Source organism: Microplitis demolitor, chromosome 6, assembly GCF_026212275.2.
Source record: "Microplitis demolitor isolate Queensland-Clemson2020A chromosome 6, iyMicDemo2.1a, whole genome shotgun sequence".
NCBI lineage: Eukaryota > Metazoa > Arthropoda > Insecta > Hymenoptera > Braconidae > Microplitis > Microplitis demolitor.
In genome coordinates this window covers 1,149,443-1,173,943 of record NC_068550.1, presented here as the reverse complement: position 1 = coordinate 1,173,943, position 24,501 = coordinate 1,149,443, and the positions used below count along the sequence as shown (strand labels likewise).

At 30.2% G+C, this 24,501-nt stretch overlaps 2 protein-coding genes across 6 annotated transcripts in view; one reads left to right on the top strand and one right to left on the bottom strand.

Annotated features, from left to right (window-relative positions):
* Positions 1-624: 624 nt before the first annotated feature.
* On the top strand, positions 625-2,564 carry LOC103575663 (ubiquitin carboxyl-terminal hydrolase). The gene is made up of 6 exons (XM_008555523.3): positions 625-845; positions 936-947; positions 1,029-1,157; positions 1,611-1,756; positions 1,848-2,068; positions 2,166-2,564. The coding sequence occupies exons 1-6, from the start codon at positions 813-815 to the stop codon at positions 2,312-2,314; spliced, it is 690 nt and encodes a 229-aa protein (XP_008553745.1). The 5' UTR covers positions 625-812; the 3' UTR covers positions 2,315-2,564.
* A 3,633-nt stretch (positions 2,565-6,197) lies between these two features.
* The window catches only part of LOC103575662 (transcription factor AP-2-epsilon), a 51,235-nt gene continuing 32,931 nt past the window's right edge, over positions 6,198-24,501 (bottom strand). For 4 of the 5 annotated variants that reach the window (XM_008555521.3, XM_008555518.3, XM_008555520.3 and 1 more), the window contains exons 3-9: positions 21,850-22,035; positions 21,364-21,415; positions 14,866-15,064; positions 12,647-12,765; positions 8,625-8,766; positions 8,315-8,486; positions 6,198-8,221 (exon numbers count right to left, since the gene is read on the bottom strand). In XM_008555521.3, coding sequence (XP_008553743.1) covers positions 8,087-8,221; positions 8,315-8,486; positions 8,625-8,766; positions 12,647-12,765; positions 14,866-15,064; positions 21,364-21,415; positions 21,850-22,035 — 1,005 coding nt within the window. In that variant the 3' untranslated portion in view covers positions 6,198-8,086. The remainder of the gene's footprint in view (positions 8,222-8,314; positions 8,487-8,624; positions 8,767-12,646; positions 12,766-14,865; positions 15,065-21,363; positions 21,416-21,849; positions 22,036-24,501) is intronic. The other variant, XM_008555519.3, reaches the window with a different exon arrangement.

Sequence of the window (24,501 nt, the reverse complement as noted above, 5' to 3'; positions counted from 1 at the left end):
ATTTCTTATAAAATTTCAGAAAAAGACTGGGATTACTCTATTTTGGTGAGAAATCAGTAAACTACGGCTAATTACAGAAATTTCTTAGAAAATCGTAAGAAAAGTCGATGGTTGTTCTGTTTCGTTAAAAAGTCGATAAACCGGCAGTAAATTACAGAAATTTTTTATAAAATCTTAGAAAAAGCCCATGGTTTCTCTATTCCAGTAAAAAGTCAGTGAATTAGCGGTTAATTACAGAAATTTACTTACGAAAATCCAAAAAGACCCATGATCACTTAATTTGGGTAAAACGTCAGTTGACTGGCAGTAAACTACAGAAATTTTCCATAAAACCTATAGAAAAGACCGGGATCACTCTATTTTGATATAAAATCAGTAAACTAAACTACTGCGCGCGTTGATTTGCAAAAGTTGCCGTCAAGTTTCAGCAGCAAGCGCACGTCGTTGCAGAAAAAATGTCCGACTGAGCCGGTATTGAAACAGAATTCTCTTCTACCAGCACCTGGATCTAGATATTTATATTTTATCAACACATTCCTGTTTTATCAAGACATGATCACAAACGTCCTTATCCTCTAAAAAATGACGTTTGCAAAAAATAAATGACAGTAGTTTCGTGAACTTGAGATCTCTTACTCTGTGATTTAATTTTTTTTTTATTATTAATATTTCCCCGTAAAAAATATTAGTCATCATCTCCTCAGTCGTTTTCTTTGTTGCTAATTTAACTGACGCCTTAAAATAAAAAATCCATCAGTTGATATTTTCCGTGACATTTTTTTATTCAAACACTCAGTAAATAAATATCAACAATGGCTTTGGTGCCGCTCGAATCAAATCCTGATGTAAGTAAACAAACTATTTTTATTAACCGGCTTTTTAGATCATAATTCAAATTAAAAATTAATTAATTTTTTTTCTCTGTTCACTTCTAGGTTATGACGAAGGTAATTAGTTGCAGACTTTAAATATTTGATATTGTTTATTGTAAAATTTAATTTATGCTAAAATTAAATATATTTGTCTAGTTCATTCACCAAATCGGAGTTCCATCAAAGTGGGCACTCCATGATGTCTATGGCCTTGATCCTGAGTTATTAGCGATGGTCCCCAAGCCGGCGTTAGCTTTGATTCTGCTGTACCCAGAGTCTGAAAAGGTATTTTACTCTTGTAAAATTAAATCAGACGTTTTTTTAATCATCAGTTCATGCTGATAACCCCTCAGATCATGATAATGAACGTTGCATGATGCTGAAAATAGTAGACGTCAAATAATGTATTTGTTTTCATAAGCAAATTATTTTTATTTATTTAAAAATTCATATTTAAATTTCACGAGTGTGAATTTAACAGACGTCAGACAAATTTAAAATTATAAGTAAATAGAGTAAATAATTAAAAAATTTTTAAAGTGCGCATTTTTAAAAATTTTATTTTATTATTTATTTACTCTATTAATTAATAATTTTAAATTTGTCTGAAAAGTTAAAAAATAAATAAAAGCCAAGACTTTTTTTCTCGTGCGTCCTTGAAAAATATTCTTTCTCACTTGATAAATTTATTTATGTGTAGAATAATATAAATATATTGATGATGATTTTTTTAACCAGGCACAGGCTTACGCTGCTGAATTGGAAGCTAAAATAAAAGAGGAAGGCAGAGAACCACCAGAAAATGTGTTCCATATGCAGCAGTGCGTTCCCAACGCTTGTGGAACTGTTGCTTTGATCCACGCAATTCTCAATAATCTTGACCAGTAAGTCAGCAAATACAGAGCAGCGTCCAGTAAAATAATTTCCAAACCTGATACCTGCATTCTACTTGGATAATTGTTGTAATTTTTTCAGAATCGAGTTAGAAGACGGAATCCTGAAAAACTTTTTAGAAGAAGCCAAAGATTTGTCTTTCGTTGAACGAGGCAAATTACTAATGAATACAGCAAGTGAAATAATTGACGCCCATGAACAATTAGCTCAGGAAGGACAAACTCCAGCGCCGCAGGAGAATGCACCAGTTTATCATCATTTTGTGGCGTTCATTGAAAAAGACGGGTCTTTATATGAGCTGGGTAATTAAATTTAATTAAATCGATTAGAGTTTATAAATAAAAAATAAAAATTTTAAGCATAAAGTGATTAGATTAAATACATAATTTAATAATTCAGATGGTCGCAAATCAATTCCCATAAACCATGGGCCCACAACCAAAGACACGTTGCTGGAGAATGCTGCTAAAGTTTGCGGCGAGTACATGGCCCGTGACCCAGAAGAAGTCCGCTTCACAATGATTGCCCTGGTGGCCAGTGATCAGTGATTCACAATCTTTCGACAAATGATTATCAAATAATCTTTACTTATCACTAAGAAAAATATAAAATATATCAAAATTAGTTTTTACAATTATTTTCACAAGGAATTGAATCAAACAAACAAATAACTCAGTATGCAATAAAATTTTGACTGAATTTATGTATTTTTAAAAATTATGTAAAACTTTTTACTACAAATGATTGTGATGATTTTTTATAAACGTGTACTCAATGGAACTTTGAATTTCCATTAAAAATAATTATTTTACAAAGTAAATACTTTTTATTTTAATTTTTAATTTACTAAAATTTATTAGAAAAACTAAATCCTAGTAATGAAAGTAATTAGTATAAATTTTAATTTAAATAATTTATTACTTTAATGTCAATTAATAATAAGATATTTAGACAATAAGTAAATACTAGAATACTAGTAAACAAATAAATGTTTTTTTTTATTTTAAGTTTTAAATCAACATTAAGAATTTTTAAACGATGATATGACATAGAAGCCTACAAAAATTTTTTTTAAGGAGACATCTATGAGTGTGAATGTAGCAGATATGAAACAAATTTTAAATTACAAATAAACTAACAGTAAAATTCAAAATTTCTCAATAAAAAAATACATTCACTAATTTTCTTATTCTATAAATCTGCATTTTTTAAATTTTACTCAATTTAAATTTAATTAACTTATTTTAAAATTTTTAAAATTGATAACAGTCAGCAACATTCACACACATGACTAATTTATTAACTCATTTAATTATGTTTTCGATAAATTAATATTATTTATTAAAAAATAATAATGGCCGATAAGATTGCTGCGTGCGCAGTTTAGTAGCAGCCAATCAGTGAGCGGAGTTTTGAATCGGGTAATTCCGACTTGGATTCAAACTTCGGGTGTTGTCGTTCCAGTAGCGTTGCTGCTGCTCATTCCTCAACAAGTCGGCGGCCAGCCATCACTTTTCTCATGTCCGCTCCTTTTATTTAATTCTTTTATTTAATTTATTTGAGTCACCTGATAATAATTTCTATTGTAAAGTTTCACAAAGTCATTTCTATCACTTGGTCATCAAAATTTTTAAAAAATATTTAATATTTATAATCTAAAATATATTAATTATACTCGGGTTGCTCGGTACTGGCCAATGACTATATTTTATTTAATTATCGGGTAATTACAGAATATTCCGATTTTATTTTACTATTTAAATAATTATTTTGATTCATCAACTTAAATTATTTAATTAGCTATCACTTTTAATTAATTAAATATCGGCATTGCAGGGCATTGATCTAGATGCTGATGAAGTATTTATTTAATGGAATTCAATTATGTTTCAGGTCGGGCGAGCTGAAATAATTTTAAATTGTTGGCCGGGAATGAAGATGCATCAATAGGATTCTTGAGAAAAATTTTATTGGCAAAAAAAGATGGCCGTTAAGAAAATTTTCAAACTTTTAACTCTGGTACAGCAGCGCCGTAGTTTCGGAAGTCACCGTCGGTGTCGTGCGCAAGCGTGCGTTCAAATGAGCAGGTACCCGGCAATTCTTACAACTGTCATGTCTACCACTCAGCAAACATTCCTCGGGTAAGCTAAGTTATTTATTTATTTTATTATATTTAATCATTTCACTTTGTAACAACTAGCTTCCTAAAGTTCGAAAAATTAATTTGAGATAATAAATATAGTACAGTTCTGGCAAATGACTCGGATAAATTTTTGTTAACAATAGTAAAGTCATCAAGGAAAAAATTATGCATCATAAATTATTTTATTTTGTACTTTTTTTCAACAGAATAATTAAATTTATCACGTAGAGTAATTAGGAAATATTAATTTGGAGATTTAAATGAAATAAATTCAATTAAACAGAAAATTTAAATTATTTTGCAGTGCTTGGGCTATCAATGAGTATATCTTATGGAGATCGAGACGAAAAATCCTAATGATCAAATTTCAAACACTGAAAATAAAGATTAAGTTTATCAAAAAAATTTTAATTCTGCAAATGGATGAGCAGCGACCCATTGTACCAAAGTCGTCATCAAAACTGCGTGACTGCAAGCAAGTGGCAATCAAAGAAGTGATAATAATTGTGCAAACCAGCATGTCTAGGTAAGCTTCTGTCATTTAATTATTTCGAAATATTTAACATTAAAACAAAAAGTATAATCATCATTTATTAATAATTTCGTGTTGATTGTTCCAGTTGGTATCTATACTTTCGCTCGGAACCGAACTCAGCAGTTTCAAGATTTAGAAGAAGGCAGTGAATTATTAGGATGATCCTGATCTTCATTAAGTTGGGCTGGTTTTGGTTGCAGATAGCAGAGAATTACGTCCGCCGAGGTAATTTTCATAAATTTAATAAAAGAATTCACATGAAAATAATCTTGCGTTGTTTAATTAATAAATTTTTTATTTATTTTTTTTCTGTTACAGAGATTAAAAGAATTGTCTGCTGGTCTGGATATTTCTCGGCGTGGTGAGTGATTATATGCATGATATTTTTTAAATTAGATTTACAATTATTTTTATTGATTTCTTTTGACTCGAGTCGGAGCTATGGGTGCTTATTATTTTTAAAACAAATTTAATTTCAAATTTATCTTATAAAGATATTTTATAATAAAACTACGCAATTTTGTCAACGACCTGATAGTATTTGCCACAGCAACGAAAAGCCGGTACCAGCAGGCCTTTGATGCTGATCTTATTTTTGTTGACATAATCGTCGACTGGTAGCTCGGGTCGAGAATGTAAGTTATATTCGCTAGAAATGTAACTGCCTCTGAGCTACTGGTGTAAGAGGGCTGGCAGCGCAAACTCTTATCTCTCTCATTTATTTTTATGGCTTGAACTATTTGGTATAGCCATTCGTGTATTGAATTTTTCAAGTAGTTAGTTGAGATAGTTAGTTGTAAGGTTCTGGGTGTTTCTCCTTTCCGCCGTTGGTGAACGGTCGGCGGATCTGTAGATTTTGTTTGACTATTTTTTAACAGATTTCCTTTAAAATCTAATACTTTTCACTAATAAAAACAATCGATTAATATTCGTTTTCGTATTCTTCAATTCGTAATTCATCAGATGATATGCAGCACTTTACAAATACGTTTATGACTGTAATCTCCAATAAAGTGGCAAACGAGGATTTAAGAAATAAAATAAATCTTTGTCACTAGATTACTTATAAACAATATTATTATTTATTTATCACACACCAATTTACAAAAATGAACTGTATCGGAATATAATATGCTATTGAAATAAAATGGCAGAATTTCATTTCGACTCAAAATTTTCTTACTCTAATGCAAAACTATTGAAAATTTATTTTAGTAAATTTTATATCTGAAAAAACTTCTATTCAAAAATTCTAAATTTTTCAAATTTCTTTCTTATTTTACGATAACCCAGTACAGATTTTTCTTTCACCCAAGAAAACTTGAAATAATCACATTTGTGATTTTTCCATTAGAAAAAATTAAAATCCCAAAAAATTCAATTCAAATTTTTTGAATATATGAAAATTCTATTTTGCAAATTTTCTCCTTTACTTAAAAAAAATTGCGGGTTAAAATAAAAAAAATTACGAATAGAAATGTCATGAATAGAAAAAATAAAAAATTTAATATTTGGAGCTGAAGTATTTTTCGATAGAAAAATCGATAATTGAAGAATTTCAAGTTTTCTTGGTTGGAAGAAAAATTTTCTACCAAATTATAATGAAGTGAAACAAAAATTTAATAGATTAAAAATTTTCGAATCGAATTTCCGACTGAAAACAAATTTTTTCTCATAGAAATTTTCAATAGTTTCGTATTCAAGTAGAAAATTTCAAAGTATTAAACATACTTCCATTAAAATAATTATTTTAAATAAAAATCTGAGTATTTTACAAGATTAGAAAAGATTTAACGCATTGTGGATCAAAATCTACATTTTAATTTAATTAATTACTTATTACTTTTTCTCCCACTGTTGGCACAGAAATTCTTAGTAGAAAAAAGTATTCTCTACATACTGTTTCACTAATTTTTAAATAACTTCTTAAATTCTACGGTCCTCTATTAAAGTCGCGGTCAAATTAACAATTTAAATATTTATTTTTCCTATAATTGCTTTTACTGCGAGTTTATATTTGCGCTCAAGTAATTAAACTTTTAAATAAAAATAAATAAAACTCATTGTTTATTTTTTTCGTGCGTTTATTTTAGAAAAATTTGTTAACCCACGCATGAAATTGCGGTATTTTATTACTCTAATAATGTCTCTAAGTATAAACATGGAATGTTGACATTATTGTCAATAAATTTAATTATTTATTTATTATATATATTTTTTTATTTATCTGACAATAATGTATGATTATATCACAAGAAAGATCAAATATGTTCTGTACACATTATCTTGGAACATAAAAATGCTCTCAAGTTTATTTAAATTTATATTTTTCTTAAAAACTAAAACATGTTCTTAATAATAATATTAATTAATATATTTTTATTTATTTATTTATACTTTTTTTTTTTATAATATCTAGTAATTAGTTACAAAGTTAGATATGTCTCAGGTTTACCCGATCTTGTACTTGATAACATTACAATGTGCAATTTATATTAATCAACTCTCCGCTCAGGTAATTAATTAATTAATTATCAATATTTATTTAAAACGCACATCGTTATGTGAATTATCGTTCCTTTAATTTAAATTTTACCGCCAAAAAAATCAATTATTTTCCGGGTTTATTTTTATTTTCCTGCTACGATTGGCACATAATTAATGGCAAGTTTTTTCTGCATTGGCACAACAATTCTCTGGATTTTTATCAATTTTTTAACAATTAATTAAAAACGAGGCAAAATGGGCCGTCTTTCAAATTTCCATTATAATTTTTTCATCTCTTAATTCTCAGAAAAAAAAATTCGTATCAATGAGACCCAGTTTTTAAATAAAACTTGTAGTGGGGCGAAATGGGCCATTAGAAAAAAATTAAAAAATCAAAAATTACAAAATTTTTTCTATCTTTCATGGGTTTTAAAAAATACAACAGACCCACTTTACCCTCAGTTTTATTTTACATTAATTTTTACGGTGAATTCGCCTCTTTTTCTTTTAATTAATTAATTAATTAATTAATTTTTCTATTAATAAAAAACTTTAATTAAGAAAGCTGAGCTTGCTTTCTATTTTTTTTTTATTGCATTGAATTTTTAAGTAAATGATCTGAGCATTGCAGGTAAATTGTAAATAATTAGCCTCTGACGGCTTTAATACAATTTAAATTAATGAAACTTAAGCTCTAGTTTTTAAACTAAAGGAATTAGTCTGAAAGGATTTAAAAATTAATTTTTTAAATGCAAATATCAGGAACGTATTGAAGTTTGTGTTTATACTTAAAATTGGAAGCGGTATCGAAGAATTACATAATAATAATAATAATTAATAATAATTAATAATTAATAATATATACATTAAAAGTAAAAATATACAGTGCGTAGCTCATTAGAATTTAAAAAACGCTTTCGCGCCGTAAATATATAATATATAATTTTCCATAAGATTAGATTTTGAAATCGAAATTTTTTTTTTTTACAAGATTGGTGTTACCTCGACCAGCCAACCTCTGATTTTAAAAAATATACAATTAGTGGTCCACTGAAAACTAGTCTTAGACTAGCGTACGGTTTTTATAGATTAATTGTAGGGCCAAGAGTGGCTGATTGACGTGACCACATTTGAGGTAGGCGGGTCTTCCGGGCGTCACTTTTTCATGTCGTTCATCAAGGATCCATCCTTGTTTTTGTTGTCCAGAGACGATTGCTGACTGCTCGTAACGCCGCTTCCGTTCCCGGGATACATTTTTTCTAAGTGCGTCAGTGATTCCGATAAAAATTTCTGTAAAAATCATTTTTTTATCAGTCATAGCATAATTTTTTTTTTTACGACCAAATTTTTTTTTTTTTTTTTTTTTTTAAATAGAAAATTTACCTGTATTGCTGTCAATGCAGCGACAATAGCAGGACTACCAAAACCATGTGATATTAGTGAGAAATTAGTCAAATGTCTTTGTATACTCGGGTCCAAAATATGCGCAGGTCGTGTATTACAAAGCGGCGATCTGTCTTGATTCAGCAGATCCATCAGCTCTTTGGTGATTTGTCTGTAAAAAAAAAAAAAAAACCAAAAATCAGGCAAATGATTCTGACAAAAAAATAAATCCGATTAAAGTACCGATTGATTGGAGTAATAATTAAGCAAATTGATTGATGAAGTAGTTAATGAACTAATTAAAACGTACTTGGTGGCATGAAGTAGCTCTTTTCTCCTGTACGAGTCCTGTGGTTCGCAGTGCTGCCGACTGAGGTATTCGGCAACTTGCTTTGCCGGGAACTCCGTCTCGCACACGTATCCAAAGTCTCTGGCAAGGTGAATAGCCTCACCTGCAACAAAAAAACGTCCCACTTTCAGTCCTCAGTATCTCCTCATGCTCATGCTCGCACACATTCACACATCTCACAAATCTTTTCTCTTTTTTATTCTCATTTTTTATTTTATTTTGCTTTTTACGTCCATTCACCTTCTTCCTCATTCTCTCTCTTGTCCCCTCATAATTTTGCTCAATATTATTATATATATACATATATATATTTTTTTATTAATCTTAGCGTTAATTCGGACTCTAAACATCCTTAAGTTAAAAATAATAAATAATATGTTACTGAAATATTTCTTGTTCGCAATAACAACTCGATTAAGTGAAAAATAATTTTTTTTTTTTTTTTTTTTTTATAGAATTAAATAATTGCCGACATAAAAATGTTAAAACAATTTTCATCGATTTAACGTGTTTTTATTTAACAAAACCTGTGTACGCAGACCAGTGACACGTGTCGTGTCACCCAAGACGTGACACGATAATAACCCACTAGATTTTATTCTTGTTAGCAAGAAAAATAAAAAAAATTGCACAAGATCCGTTTGAAAATTTTTTACCCATAAAAAAAAAAAAGTGCATAATCTTAATTTCGCCGTCCCGATAAAATTATCATTTAATCTAGAGTGATAAAGTTACGAATTTTTTTTAGTCCTTTCGCGTTACACATGATTACAGTAAGAGAGTTAACGAATGTGAAAGTGCAAGATTTATACGACGGTTACTTGTTGACGACAATCTTGTTGAGAATCCGGTAACGAGGTCTTATTTTCGAGGCTCTGACACACTCGTGATGAGGATTCATTGTCGACCCACCTATTATAACTATATACCACGTCCTCCTCATGTGAATTTATATTGTATAGCGTTTTTCGTCCTTTCCTTCTTCTATTCGTTGTCTCTCGGCCTCCGATACTTTCGATTTAATTCACCGTTCACTTGATTATTTTTTATCAAATTATTTTACTTTTTTTTCATATCTTTATATATAGAGATTTATTTATTGCGGTATTATGAGAACTAGGAATATGTAAGATTTATATATATACATATATATACAAATAGTCGAAATACCTATGGAGTTTCATCATTATCGTGAGGAGGATAATGGAGCAGCGTTTGCGGTCGAGTGAACGTGATTGATCTTAGAATAGATACTTTAATATACAAGTATATCTATATATATTATACTAAAGAGTATATTTTAGATACTGATCATTTAATGTCGCACTGGGGTGTAAATCTGTGTTTACTACACCTGTTATATCTTTTATCTCAATCTTATCACCTCTATTTTCAATAAATATATAAAAATTGATTTTTCAAAAATCAATGCTCTTTTTTTTTATTACTGGACTTGTACGCCACTGATTTTTAAGGGAGGGTCAAAATTTTAGTTGCATTACTCGAAACTAACTTACCCCATTTTTTTTAGAGACGAAGTAAAAATATATAAAAAAAAAGGTGTCTCATATTGCCCCACTCTCCCTAATTATTTTAAACGCAGAAAAAATTTTATTCACTTCTGGTAAATAAAAAAAAAAAAATGCAAATTTGATTAATCAAAAATTAATAATTGAGTGAATTGGCCTAAAAATATATGAGATATTTTGAGCGGACGGACTGAATCGATCCAGGACCTTTGGCACCGGGTAAGTGTTGTCTCGATTGCGGAGCGTAATGTAGAATGGAAAAGAGACTTTCAAAGAGCGAGGGGGCAAGGGGGCATGTAATGGAAGAGGCGGTTCCCACACTTTCGCAACGCCGTTAGGGATTCTCTTTCTTTATTCATCTCACCGACACCGAGAGCTGGACCGCAAGTGCGTCACGTAAGAGCGTGGGCACTGAGCACACTGTCCAGCTTCTTTTCTAAACTCTTTTGCCCTCCACAGTTCCGTAATTTTTGTTTCAAATTAAATGCACCTTTTCACCTCATTCGCGCTCCAAAAATCATTGCAGCCTTCTGTCCCTTTGCTTTCATTTATTTATTCATTCATTCATTTTTTCTGTCATTGCGGCCAGTAAACCCTGGGTTATATTAATTGTAGATAAGCCCGATTGTGAGAATGCTAAACTAAACTACGTGGGCGACGGAATACAAGAGAAATCAGACAATTTATTTAAATATTTATTTTATCCCAGCGGATTCTAATCGGCCGTTAAATAGGCTATTTATACTCTGAGTCATCAAATATTTCAAATTACTATCGGTTATCAAAAAAAAAATCTACACAGGGCCGAATGGGTCACCAATTTTTTTCCAGTCTGAATTTTTAAAAATTTAATCCCAGTAAAAAAAAAAAAATTTTCAACTGCCCAACTTGCCCCAAGTTTGAACAAAAGTGGGTAAATTATTGATTAGATGACAGAGTAGGGACCTAATTTGAAGTTGATAAGTTTTGAGTGGTTGCTCCCTTGAACCGGCGAATGTACACACATGCAAGCCAGTGTAGGTAATGTAGGCAATGTATTACAATATATAGTACATACAAGAGGCACGGTTCGTTAAAGCAAAGGTTAAATACGGTGTTTTATGTGTAGGGTAATGCTCGTAAATTATAATCAACGTCTTCACCAGCACACTCTGACAAACTTCGACGATGTCGTTAAAACATTGTCTTTAAGAGTGGCAGGTTTAGGGCTGATGATGAATACGCTCTTATCTCTTCTTTATTATCCTTTCTTATTCATCTTCTTTAGTCGTAACTTGTATGTACATTTACTGACGTACATTATATATTATACAATACACTAGGCGGAGAGCTCGCGATTAACAGTCATCCAGGCGAATAAAAAAAGATCCACTTGTATCGGGCTCTGACTTACTCTGGTGCTTTGACGTCTCAATCTACCGTCGATATAAACATGACGACGATTGATATATATGGTTTTTTTTAGTTTGTTTCATGTACAATAGACTTTTATTCCGTTTTTAACGTCGGTCAGTAGGCAGATACGGGAGCTTACGTCTGTCTGTAAGATTGAATCAACATAATTTTCTATGTTTTTTGTGTTTATTTGGGTGAACCTTAACCTCAGACGAACCTAATTAACATATTTTTTAAATTTTAGTTTTAATTGGCTTAAAAAAAATTTTGATCGATTAAATTTCGCCTATGCCGTCAGATGGGTCTTCTTGTAGGGTGTCGAGTTTTGATTTTCTATAGATTGTCACTTTTTAAACTTAATTTGAATTTTCTCATTTTTGTGCCGTAAAATGGAATGAAGTTTCAAAAATTAATTTTACAAATTTTTGAAGCCTTGAAACTGTCTAGCTATTATTTATACTTCCTGTATCTCTTGTCAATTAAATTTGGAATTTTTTATGCCGTAAGATGGAATGAAGTTTCAAAAATTAATTTTACAAATATTTGAAGCCTTGGAACTTTCTAGCTTTCATTTATAGTTCCCGTAGCTCCTATCAATTAAATTTGGAATTTTTTATGCCGTAAGATGGAATGAAGTTTCAAAAATTAATTTTACAAATATTTGAAGCCTTGAAACTGTCTAGCTTTCATTTATAGTTCCCATAGCTCCTATCAATTAAATTTGGAATTTTTTATGCCGTAAGATGGAATGAAGTTTCAAAAATTAATTTTACAAATATTTGAAGCCTTGAAACTGTCTAGCTTTCATTTATAGTTCCCATAGCTCTTATCAATTAAACTTGGAATTTTTTATGCCGTAAGATGGAATGAAGTTCCAAATTTTTCAAAAGTTTCCAACCTCCATATGGTCGACAAGCTTTGAGAATTTTAAATAATTTCGCGGTTTATAACTCATTCAATTAAACATCTGTCTATGACCGCCGTCAGATGGAAGCCCAACCATCTCAAGCATGCAATGTAGTCTTTTCCAAAAACAAAAAAATAAAAATACCAATTTACCTTCAACCAGTGACGTAAGTAGAGTAACATTAGCAGCCTTCCTCCTGCCAGCAGGTAAATTGAGTCCAATTTTTTCCAGCTTTTCCCTTAGCAATCGGCCTCCATTTTTCGATTTAGCTCTGCAAAAAATCCCCAAGACTATTAATATCCCATTTAAACAAATCGAGCCATTAAATTTGATCTTTCATCACTCATTTACTTTCTCACGAGATAATTTCCATTCACACAAAATAAATAACAAATAAAATAATTTTTCAAAGTACAAAAAAAAAATATATTTCGCGATGAATTGACAAAAGCCAGCTATTAATCACCTACAATAACTCATAATATAACTCGTCATAATTGTAATTAGCATATTCTATTGCCGTCGTGTCAATAATGTAACTATTGAGCAAGCTCGCCCGTCATCATACTCTTTCTCACTGGTACAGATTTCATGTACTCTCATCATCCAATTGAATTCACATATTTTTTACCGATCCATCATCGTCATAACGGTTTTCGAAATCATTTATTTTTTTTTTTTATTTTATCTTTCTCACAAAATAAAAAAAAAAAATTATTGCTCACATTTTAAATAATTAAATACATATTATATAACTTGTTTTTTATATTTAATATTCATAAGGAAAATTTATTTCAGTATAATGATTAAAAATAAAAAAATGATAAAAAATAACCGGACGTGATGCGAAGGATGCTTGACTCATTACGTTGGCTTGTCTTGAGAAACGATATCCTCCTGTCTATGCTCTTTTACCGTCGTTTGCTGTACCATCGTCTTTATAAACTAAAACCCGTCGACTATAGTCTCCTATATATATATGTATATAATATAACTATTACTATTATTACTATTATTACGTCCTACAGTAAGGATGGTGACGATGAGGACCCTCTTTTCTCACCACCGATCTCCTGAGTACTCAACTACCAGACAGAGACTACTAGTCTTCGTCATATAATTCAAAAATAAATTTATCGTGATCGTTAAATGTCTATAGCAGAGTCAGCCATTTTTTTTTTTATAATGACCAAAAAAAAATGAAAATTTATTAAGACATCGAATTTTTTTGTACGTAATTTAATAGGGAACAATTTAATCAATCGGTTGTATTGAGAAAAAATTAATTTTATGAGGATAATTTTAGCTCGCGGCTCCGATTGACACTAGATTATGTGATAAAATTTACATTTGAGTGTGAGCATTAAAAAATTTTTTGTAAAGATTAAATTTATGTCGGGACGGAGGAAGACGGAGCTACAAACTGGGAAATTATTTATCAAGGTATGATAGTATAAAGGATTGCGTAATAGATAGTTTCGAAGCTGGTGGATCTGATAAAGGAACAAAAGTACCTGGGAAGTTATTAATCGGGGATGTGCTGGTGTCGGTGTTGTTTTCCATGGGTTAGTTGATAAGACGTTACAAAAACTCGGGATATTAATTTACCGTTAGAATTAACCGTTATCTTACGCGGGGTATTTTTATCTAGTTTTATTGTTTTGGAGCAAAAATATTTTAATATTGTATTTATTACGTTTTTTTAATTATTGAGACTTTTCATTAAATTTCAAAAAAATTTTTTAGTGAAAATTTCAATTAAATTCTTGAAAAAAAAAATTTTGATTTTAATTCGGGGATTTGAAGTGGCTCAATTTATCCTCTATGAGTTTTTACCTAAAATTTAAAAAAAAATTTGAGTTACGCATTTTCCCGCCTTTTCTCTAGATTACGCTTTTTTGAAAATTTAATCAAAATACTAATGGATAAAAACAATAAATTTAGTAAGATTGTAAAATTTTTAATTGTTTTCAAAAAAACATGAACATACAGTATTAAGTATACAACTTATTTGACAGGGCAAAATTTAAAAAACTATATGACAAGATACTGTTATATTTTATATGTACACATTCGAATGAATATAAAGATTGTAAATAATTATTGGTGAATGCGCGTATGAATGAGAGAATGATAGAAAAAGAGGGAGAGAGAGAGTCATTAGCATGGGGTCAGTGTGTTTCGGTGAGATAGGTGGACATTGGTAATGGTGCAGGTGTGTGAGAATCAACAGATTATTTTTCATAAACGTGACGTCGAAATAAACATTGTGGATTTAACAATCTCTACTCTCTCTTTGCTCGTCGAGGATAAGGATGAAGATGAGGATGGAGATCTGAAGGACTATAAAGCTGTGTGATGATGGCCTCACCTTCTTAGAACACCGCCTAGGAGACTCGCGTTTAGACACTCGGGTGGTGAGAGTCGTCTTTGAACCTCGGCGACCGTGACCTTATATTTGCTTGTGCTGCTTAGTAATGATAGTCTTCCTGGTACTGAGCAGAATACATCCACTGGCTGGGCATTGCCTGATAGCATTGCTTTTTCACCTCTGTCTGATTGTTTTATGTCTGCAATAATTATCACATTTTTATTAATTAATATTTTTTTTATTTTATTTCGATGTATAGTTTTTTTTTGTAAATATATATCACGAAAGTTTGTCAAGAAAAAAATTTTAATTGTTAAAATTTTGTTATAGAGGGCAAAGGGGGCAAAATGGACCCTGGAATAGAATGGATCGTATGAATTTTTTAAAGAATTTCAAATACAAGGGGTAAAATTAGCGGCAATTTTTTTTTTTCAATATTATTAAGGGGAAAAGAGGAGGTGGGGTAATTTGAGCCATGCGAAATTAGTGACAACTTTTTATTTGAAAACTGAGTCTTGACACCCAATTCTTATTTGGGGACGAAAATTTGCATTATAAAATTTTTCTTACGATGTCAATTTACCCCTTTCACTTAAAAAAAAATTCTTAGATTTTGGTTACACAAAAAAATTTATGAAAATTATATTTAACTTGCATGAGCAAGCAAATTTTAAAATATGTTTTTGAGGATGAAAAATTTAATTTTCTCATTTAAAAATAAAATATAAAATTGTATGTGCACCGAAAACAAAGTTATTGCATCCATTGGAATGCTTAATAATATCCGCTACAAGATATATACCCATCACAAGGGTGAGTCGGTTATAATATAAAACGGTCAAGACTGCCGCGTATTATCTTACGAAAACATGCTCAGTTCACCGAAGATGCAAAACTTTATCCTCCAATACTTTACCGCCGGAGGCTCGATCAAATCATTTTCTTTGCCTCACTTATTAAAAATTCATTCAAAAATTAAAAATTACTCAATAATAAATATAAATTTAAAAAAAATTATTGGCGGGAATTTTAAATTCTTCCCAGAACGCGGATCCTGATTGATCGGATAAGTCCTCAGTGATTAAGTTCAGATATAAATTTTATTATATTTTATATACTTTCGCAATAATATTTAGCACACCGCGCATAATAATAATAATAATAAATATATTTAATACCCGTGAGGCTTTCGATACCTCAGGCAAGCACGCGCACGTTTTCTTTCCGCCCTTTTTTTTATTTATATACTTTATTTCAATTATATAAATTATATAAATCAACTATCTGCGCTACATTTACTTAACGATTAGATGCATTCACTCCACAATATATGTACATATATATCAGATAATATATAATATATAATTTATAAAATTAATTACACGTGTCAAATATTTTAAAATTAAATTAAATTAAAAGTTTATTATTTATTACCAAGTTATAAATAATTTACAGACAAAATTTTTCAAAATTTATGATACTGTGAAAAAAAAGTCGATTGAATTTTTTAAAGACAATAAAATTTAAATATTGACATGTTTAGAGTTGACGTGTAATTTATAATAAAATTTTTATTAACTTTTGAACTTTAAAAAAAAAAAAATATTTTCAATTTAAAAAGGAGTTTTGATAATCTGTCGACATATTTATTGAACATTTAGCTTGATGCTCGATAACAAATGATTGCAGGAGTTTATTATGACATGACCCGTTAAACTTTCACGAGCCATAGAAATATGTGGATGATAAAAACTCTCATACATTCTCTTAAATATTTTTTTATTATATTTGCTGGAATGTTTTCCATCGCTGCGTGACCAGCAGTATCGGGATCTAAGTCGAGTGAATCTAATCTTAAATAATAATTATCGTGCCGAGTAATTGAGAGATCGCGACGTGAGTTCTCTCAAAAAAACGTATAATAAAATTAAAACTAATAGCCGTTGACTTTTTGGGCCCGAGGCGAGACGTCGAGGGATTCAGACGGTGAAAAGTTTTAACTGAAAAGTCTGAACTGTAAGCAAGGGTGCAAAGTCACACCCTAAATGATGATGACCGACCAATCCAAGTTCTGCGACATAAGTGAACCCGTGACGATTGGTTTTGCTTCCGGCGGCGTTGATTACCTAGGAAATTGTGCGTGTGCACGCGCCCAAAAGCTCACGGAAATAGAGACAAGTCTCTACACGACGTCTTTTACCATTTTGCCAACTCGAAATTCAATAAAACGGACGGCGATTCCATTTTGTCGAGCTCAACCTCTCCAATTTCTCTCTATACATTCAATTTTCACATCTGCGCGGACAAAAAATATTTTATACTAACGTTCAATTATAAAATTTTGAGCTTCAGTTACACGGGTAATTTTTTCGTTTAAATTTGGCCAAAAAGTTTTTCACGCCAAAATATCTCGCCATGTAAAGTTGAAAATTTTTACCATGCATGGAAAATAAGATTTTCTTGTTTGAGCTCTGGACCTTTGACAAAAATTTGAATTATGAAAAAAAATATAACTTCAATTCGTTCAAAAGAAAATTTATTTTGTAAATAATTAATTATGAATGTCATAATGAATAAGATTATTATTATTAATATCAATATTATCAATTATTTCTTGTGTAATAAAATCAAGTAAATAAATATTTAATGCTAAGAAACAAGAAGTTCGATTAGAATTACCAATTCTATAATTTAACGGTTCCATACATTTATAACTGTCATTATAATAGTAACCACGAAATTTAGTGACGTCTCGTGTATTATAATTTTTATCAAAAACATAAAGTCCCATATTATACACAAAACATGAAGACATATATGAATGACAATTCATCTGAAGTTTCGAGTACTGAGAATACTTATAATCAACTTTATCAAAAATTTCATCAGCTTGATTTTGTATTCTCATATCATCTGAAAACAAGCACCGAGATTTAAGCCAATAAGCACATTGTCAAAAAAAATTTCGTTGGTCGCTAATAATATTCTACTACGATGCTGATCTAGGGTATCAGTAAGTCTCCAATTTTTGACAATACGCCAGCCACCAACACTGTGTCTATATTGATCTATTTTTTTACATGCTTCGTCTTTTTTATCATAACCAATATCTCCAGTGTCGCCATAATCGTAATTTATTATTAACATCAAAAATTCCCGTGAATAAAAATGGAGAAATTGTTCTATTTCGAAGAGAACATTGAACAGAGTGCTGTTTAAATCCACTCCACGTGAATAAAGTCTGAACAGACTGTCTTGTAATCGGACTGTAACGTCTAGAACACGGACCCCGTGTCTCAATTGATCAGCGACACTTAAATCTTGCGACTTGATTATTGAATCTGTTGATGAGTAGGTCATAGACTGATGAGTACCGGCTAAAGACAATTGTCCTAGTCGACGAGCGCTTGGTAAATTTGATAGTATGTCCGAACGTTCTTCGTAACCTTTGTACGTGTACTCAGGACACTTTGGCTTCGATGAACTACCACATGATTCCACTTTATTGATATTTATAATCATTACTATTAATAATTTATAGTAATAGATTAATATTTTACTCATTTTGGAGAAATTTATTGATAACAGAAATGAATCTATAAATTTTGATCACGTACGTCTGTCGTGTAATAACAACTTATGTTAAATGGAAAAAAAAATTTTGTCAGTTCTACTAATATACTTATAACAGCAATTATATTTTTTTAATAATTCCATTTTTGAAATGCTGTTTGAATTTAAAAAGATACGAAAGTTATTTTTTATGTTTTATTTTGATACGGCGGTCTTAACAAATAATTTTTTTTTGTTTCATATTATTGGTACTTAATGGTTAAATGATCATATAAGATTAATTTAAAGTGGTTAAAATATAAAAATAAATGTGGGGCAAAATGGGCCGGTTGAAAAAAATAAAAACTTTTCAAAAGTCCAAACATAGACAGCTCAAGTTCATTAATACTTTTATTCTGTAATTTTAATCTATTTTTTTTTTAATGAGCTATCAAATTATTATTTTTAGTTTAATTTTTTTTATTTTTTTCAATCTTAACTTTTTTAAATTAAAAATTTTTTTGAAGATCCCGCTGTTTTTTACTTTGACTAGTGCTGCTGCCAATAGTTGGTGGAGAAAAATAAAAGCAAAATTAAAATGGCAACTAGATTTTTCGTGAATTAACCGTTTTTAACTTGATATTAACCTCAAATAAATTATAAAAAAGTAGAAATGATCGAACGTGAGTCAGTTACTCGAAAATTTTCGATCCTCTATAGTGTAAAAGCGCTTTCACCCTTGAGGTGTGCAAAATTAACTGAAAATTTCAAAGTGGCCAACTTGTCCTCTTTAAATTTTCAAACCGCAGGTAGTAATTTTAAAGCACAAAGTTGACGTCTTATTTTGCCTCAGTCTCCTCGTTTGTAGTAAAGAGATAAATCTTCTCACGAGTCTACTGATAATTTAAAACGAGAGTCAAAGCACGAGTTTAAATAATTTCTTTAATATCAATTTAAAAATAATTTACCCGTTAATACCTTAATGCAATAAATATATACAACTTAGATGTATATCGTTATTTACGTAAGCAACAGATCCACGTCCTTGATGTAATGGGTGAGTGATCTTTAACGATCACGCTACAATCCGCGGTCTTTTCTTTCATTTAAACTCTTGTAAACTTAAATCACGTCTGCAGATTCTATTATTATTATTATTATCATCATATCCATGACTCAAAGAGTAAATACATGATGAATATTAATAAAAGTATAATCGCATCTCATAATAATATCTCAATAAATCATCCCAGTTATTAAAAATTTAGCGATAACTACAAACTTTTATTTATTATAAATAAAAACCTCAAAGGCTCAGTCAGTCGGACTCGTTTTATCGTCTGTTAGCGGGTAATTATTAATTAAGTAATTAAAGTAATAAATAATGATGTGCGATAGTAATGACGGGAGAGACGGGAGTGAGATTAGAAAGGGGAGGGGGTAAAAAAATGAAAGTGACGGTCTAAATAAAAATAATTTAGTAGACGGTAAGTAAGTAGTAAGTAACGAGGCGTATAATAACCCTCGATGACATTTTAACAAACAGCCATCTGTATGTAATACCCCTGTGGTGAAGGACCTCCCCAAAAACTACTACCCGGCGTGTAAATTATAATAACAATAACGAAACTCGATACGCCCGCGGGCACGAATTTTTTTCTTTATTTTTTTCACACCTCGGATACCTCGTGTCTACTCGAGACTGTGACTATACTGGTAATTCTATAGCATTTCTCCCTTATTACCATTGTCGAGGTACACACCCCGACACAATGAGAATTGTGCCAGAAAGCATGTGATTCTATTGTCACTAAAAAATCCGAGTCTTTAACGTCTTCTATTAGACCAAATTATCTAAATTTTAAAGACTCAAGTGAGAGTTTGTCATTTACTGTTGACAGCAAATCGTAGTCTATTTTTTTTTTCTTTAGATTACAGAAATTTTTGGTTTGTTTGAGGTCATGGGGAAATAAAAACCGTTGTGGGTTAATAAGCGGGTAATCTAGGGACTTTGTGTGTGGCCGGTGTTTATTATACTGGGTTTTATTACAAATTTTGTTTCCCTAGTTTTTTTAGTGTAACCCGATGCTTCTGGTAATGTTTGTGTTACACCAGTATTTGCTGTTACATATAACTTAGGCCGTATTTTACATTTTTTCTGAATGATTTTGACGATAAACCAGCCGTAAATAAAATTTGGCCGGTGGTCGACTAAATTTCAGCGATTTTTAGGCCTAATTGACAGCCAAATTTCGGTCTAGATAGTTTTTGGCCTTATGTTCAGTGCCCAGGCCACTTTTCGGGCGAAAAAATATTTTATTACTTTTTTGACTTGAAACTTTTTACTCGAAAATTTAAAGTTAAAAAAAAATGCCCGGATTCGTGAGTAGAAAAAAATAATTTATGAAAATAATTTCCATATCAGGCGTCAAGCCTCAAGTCACCTAGATTTTTATATATAGTTATAGTTACAAATATAAAATTAACTTTCATTTGTATTGCGTAAATATCTGAGGTAAAACCCATCTTGTGTCTTACTCTTATTTCAAATTCGATCGACTCTGTTACAAACTGCTATCAGCTCAACTGCTGGCAATTCAACCCAACATATACTACTCGATATTACTGAACCAATATATATATATATATATATATATCGACGTGAATTTAAACCAGTTGCCCGATTATGTATTCCAGTCGCGTACAAATTATACTTATACGCCGGTTAGATACATAAATATATATATAATAGATTACATACAGTAACTGTAGACTATTTTCCAGCTTTTATTTTTATGTTTATCAGCCGCATTAAATATAATTGTCTTACTCTTTAGCCGATCCAATTTTGTAACTGCCCTTTAAGTCTTTAGTAATTTTACATTAAAAAAATAGGAAATATTCCTATGAAAAAAAAAAAATATATATATATTTTTAATTACTCACTTTTCAGAAGAGGTAAATCATTCATAAATCCTCCGTCATCGACATTAGTGTTCTGTAATTTAAAAAAAAATTGTTTTTACTAATTATACAATTGATTCTTTATTACTTATTATTGTTATTATAATGACTATTAGTTTTTGTTATTGGGGTTTATAATTAATTTCTAATTGCAATTCATGATTGCACAAGCTATGTCACAATATATATATATATAATATGTATATTTATATATTGTGGCCGGTCGGAATACTTTGAAATTACTACAGGGAGGGTCCGACGTCCAAGTAGATACCAAAATTAAATTCTTCCCAACGTTGTTACGTAATCAATACTACCTTCTATCTGCAAGGTCAATCAGTTCGATATTATCGCATTTTTTCATAAAAAAAAATTTTTTTTATTTAAATTTATTGAGAATTTGAAATAAATTTATATATAATTATTTAATATAATAAGTAAAAAAAAATGTGCGTTGCGATTACGTACATCGTCGCTCACCTGGGGGTCGTCAACGAGACTCGAGTTGAGGACGAGATCTGTCTGATCAAGTCCGTGGGGTGGAAGAAGTGCGTCGGGACGTCGAACTCCGTATTCGACTCCTCTTCCACCTGTGACACCTGCACCCGCGCTGCCTCTGCTGCCGTCGTATGGAAAGGACGCGTGCATATTTGTCTGTAATGGTTAAATATTAATTATAATTTTTTTCTTGATGATTGCTGAGGTCACGATTGATCGACATACAAAACCGATTGAGTTTTGAAACGTCATGATGATCGTTTTAAAAGTAATCGATGTTACTTGTAACCGCGATTCTATTAAGATAAGAATGAATTGCTGATTTTTATATTTTTTCACTTTTGTTATTTTTTTTTTATTACAAGTTAACGTTTCATTCATTTGTTATATATTTTATTTATAAGAATATTTTTGATTGATTTTCAATTAAACAGTGAAATTTTTATAATTGAGGAACTTCATTACTTAGCTTTTACTTTAAATATTGATTCTGCCCAAAATATTGGGTTTACGTGAAAATTACCAAGAATACTTTTTGTAGGAAATTTAATTTCCTACAAAATTGATATCATACATTTTTGTCATATCTCTGATGGTTTAGCCAGAATTTGATTTTTAAGTTTTATAAACTGAAAATGAATTACAAAAAGTACTTTTGGAGTTTGATGTAAAATATCTTAAAAAATATCGATTTTAGGAAAAAGTTACTAGAGACTTTTTTTGTAGAGAATAAAATTTCCTATAAAATTGTATCAGTACATTTTTCTCATATCTACGATCGTTTGATCAGAATTTTGATTCAAAGTTATGAAAGTCAAAATTCCGTTAATTTTTCTTTTCCAGAATAGAAATTTAAATTTCATTGAAAATATCGAATTTAGAGAAAATTTATAAGAGACCTTTTTTGAAGAAAATTAAATTTCCTTTGAAATTGTTAGAATACATTTTTACCGTATCTCGAATACTTTAGCCACAATTTTAATTTAAAATAGTATATTTAATAATTCACATCACATATGAATAATTTTTAAGAAATAATCGCAAAACGATCAAACCACGTACATAAAAACTATTTATTCATTCAAATTACGATGGCCATAAATATCGTGCGAAAAAAAAAATTTCAAAATTGAGTACAGGCGTCAGAGTAAAAAATTCAAAACAAAACCGGTCCTTTTTTTTATTTTATATTTAAAAAAAAAAAAGAAACTGTCACTATTATTTGTGATTGTCGGTTCTCACGTATGAAGCTGGAGGCAAAGAAAAAAAAATAAGTAAAGTAAACGTTGATCAGATCACGAAAGATGGAATCTGCTGACGAATTTACAAAGAAGCCGGAGTGCACGAGAATTTTTTTTAATCTACTCATAAGTTTTAAAAATAAATTTGAATTAAATAAACCCGCGCGCGTCTGTGTCATGTCCGCCCAAACGGGAGTTGAGTTGCATTAGAATCACATTTTATTAGTGAATAATTTCGAAACAACTGAACTCAGAACACAAAGTTAATTAATGCACTCATACCAGGATCATTATTCTCGTTACGGAAACTGGCCCACGGTAATTTTTTATCGTTTCGGCAGCTCCACACACTCAAAGTAGCACACACTCACAAATAAAAAACATTTAAAATATATGAGAAAATTTTCATAAATTTTTTTACCTTCGATACATAATTTTTTTATTTTTTTTACATAAATTATGTTAATTTACTCATAATAATATATCTCCTCATATTTAAAGGGTTCACATTATTTTTTTTTTTTATTTACCATCATATATAATTGTGCTCTACCTCACCGCTTATTAATTTCAATAAATATCAAATATTATAAATTATAAATTACAAAATAAACTGCTTCAATTTTTTTCCGTACACTCAGCGAAATAATCAATCGAATGGGGCAAAATGGACATACTAAAAAAATGTCAATCATTCCAATTTTATCTCAAAATATTTCAGAAAAAAAATTATCAGAATCAAATTTACAAACTTTTGCTCAAAAAATTTTCCATTGCCCAAATTACCCCGCATTCTCATATTACCCCTTAGAAAAATCAATGACTCATTTTATCCCTCGTAATTTCAACTCTCAAAAGTTTTACAGTCCACTTTACCCCTTTCACATTTTTTTACTTTCTTAAAAAAATAATTTTCAAAATTTTTTTCAAATTCGAAATTATCGCGCTGTCATAATTTTCTTATTTGTAAAATTAAAAATAAATTTCCTACAAAATTATTTTCTTTCCATGATTCCGAGTATCGAAATCATGTTCTATAAATTAATTAAATCCTCATAACAATAAAATAAACGGTTTCATTAGTACAAAATTACCGATTATCAAAATCCATAAATAACCTGGAGATGAAAAAAAACTAAAAAAAAATAAAACCAACAATTTAAACTATTAAATTTGAACATTCAAGTAAACCATTCAAATGTTTCATTGCATTACATTACTACTACAGCTAGCTCGAGGCTAAGCCATAAAACAAGACAATTGGTCTTATATACATACATACATACATACATATATATAAAGCTCTTTCTACATATCACCCACGAGGATCAGCGGTTATATACACACGCGTACGATTACCTCCTTTTCCAGTTAATTTAAT

Excerpts from the sequence above, each read along its gene's own strand:
- LOC103575663 (XM_008555523.3), top strand. The coding sequence starts at position 813 with ATGGCTTTGGTGCCGCTCGAATCAAATCCTGAT. Across the intron at positions 1,158-1,610 it reads TGTACCCAGAGTCTGAAAAG|GCACAGGCTTACGCTGCTGA; the intron begins GTATTTTACTCT and ends TTTTTTAACCAG. Across the intron at positions 1,757-1,847 it reads ATTCTCAATAATCTTGACCA|AATCGAGTTAGAAGACGGAA; the intron begins GTAAGTCAGCAA and ends TAATTTTTTCAG.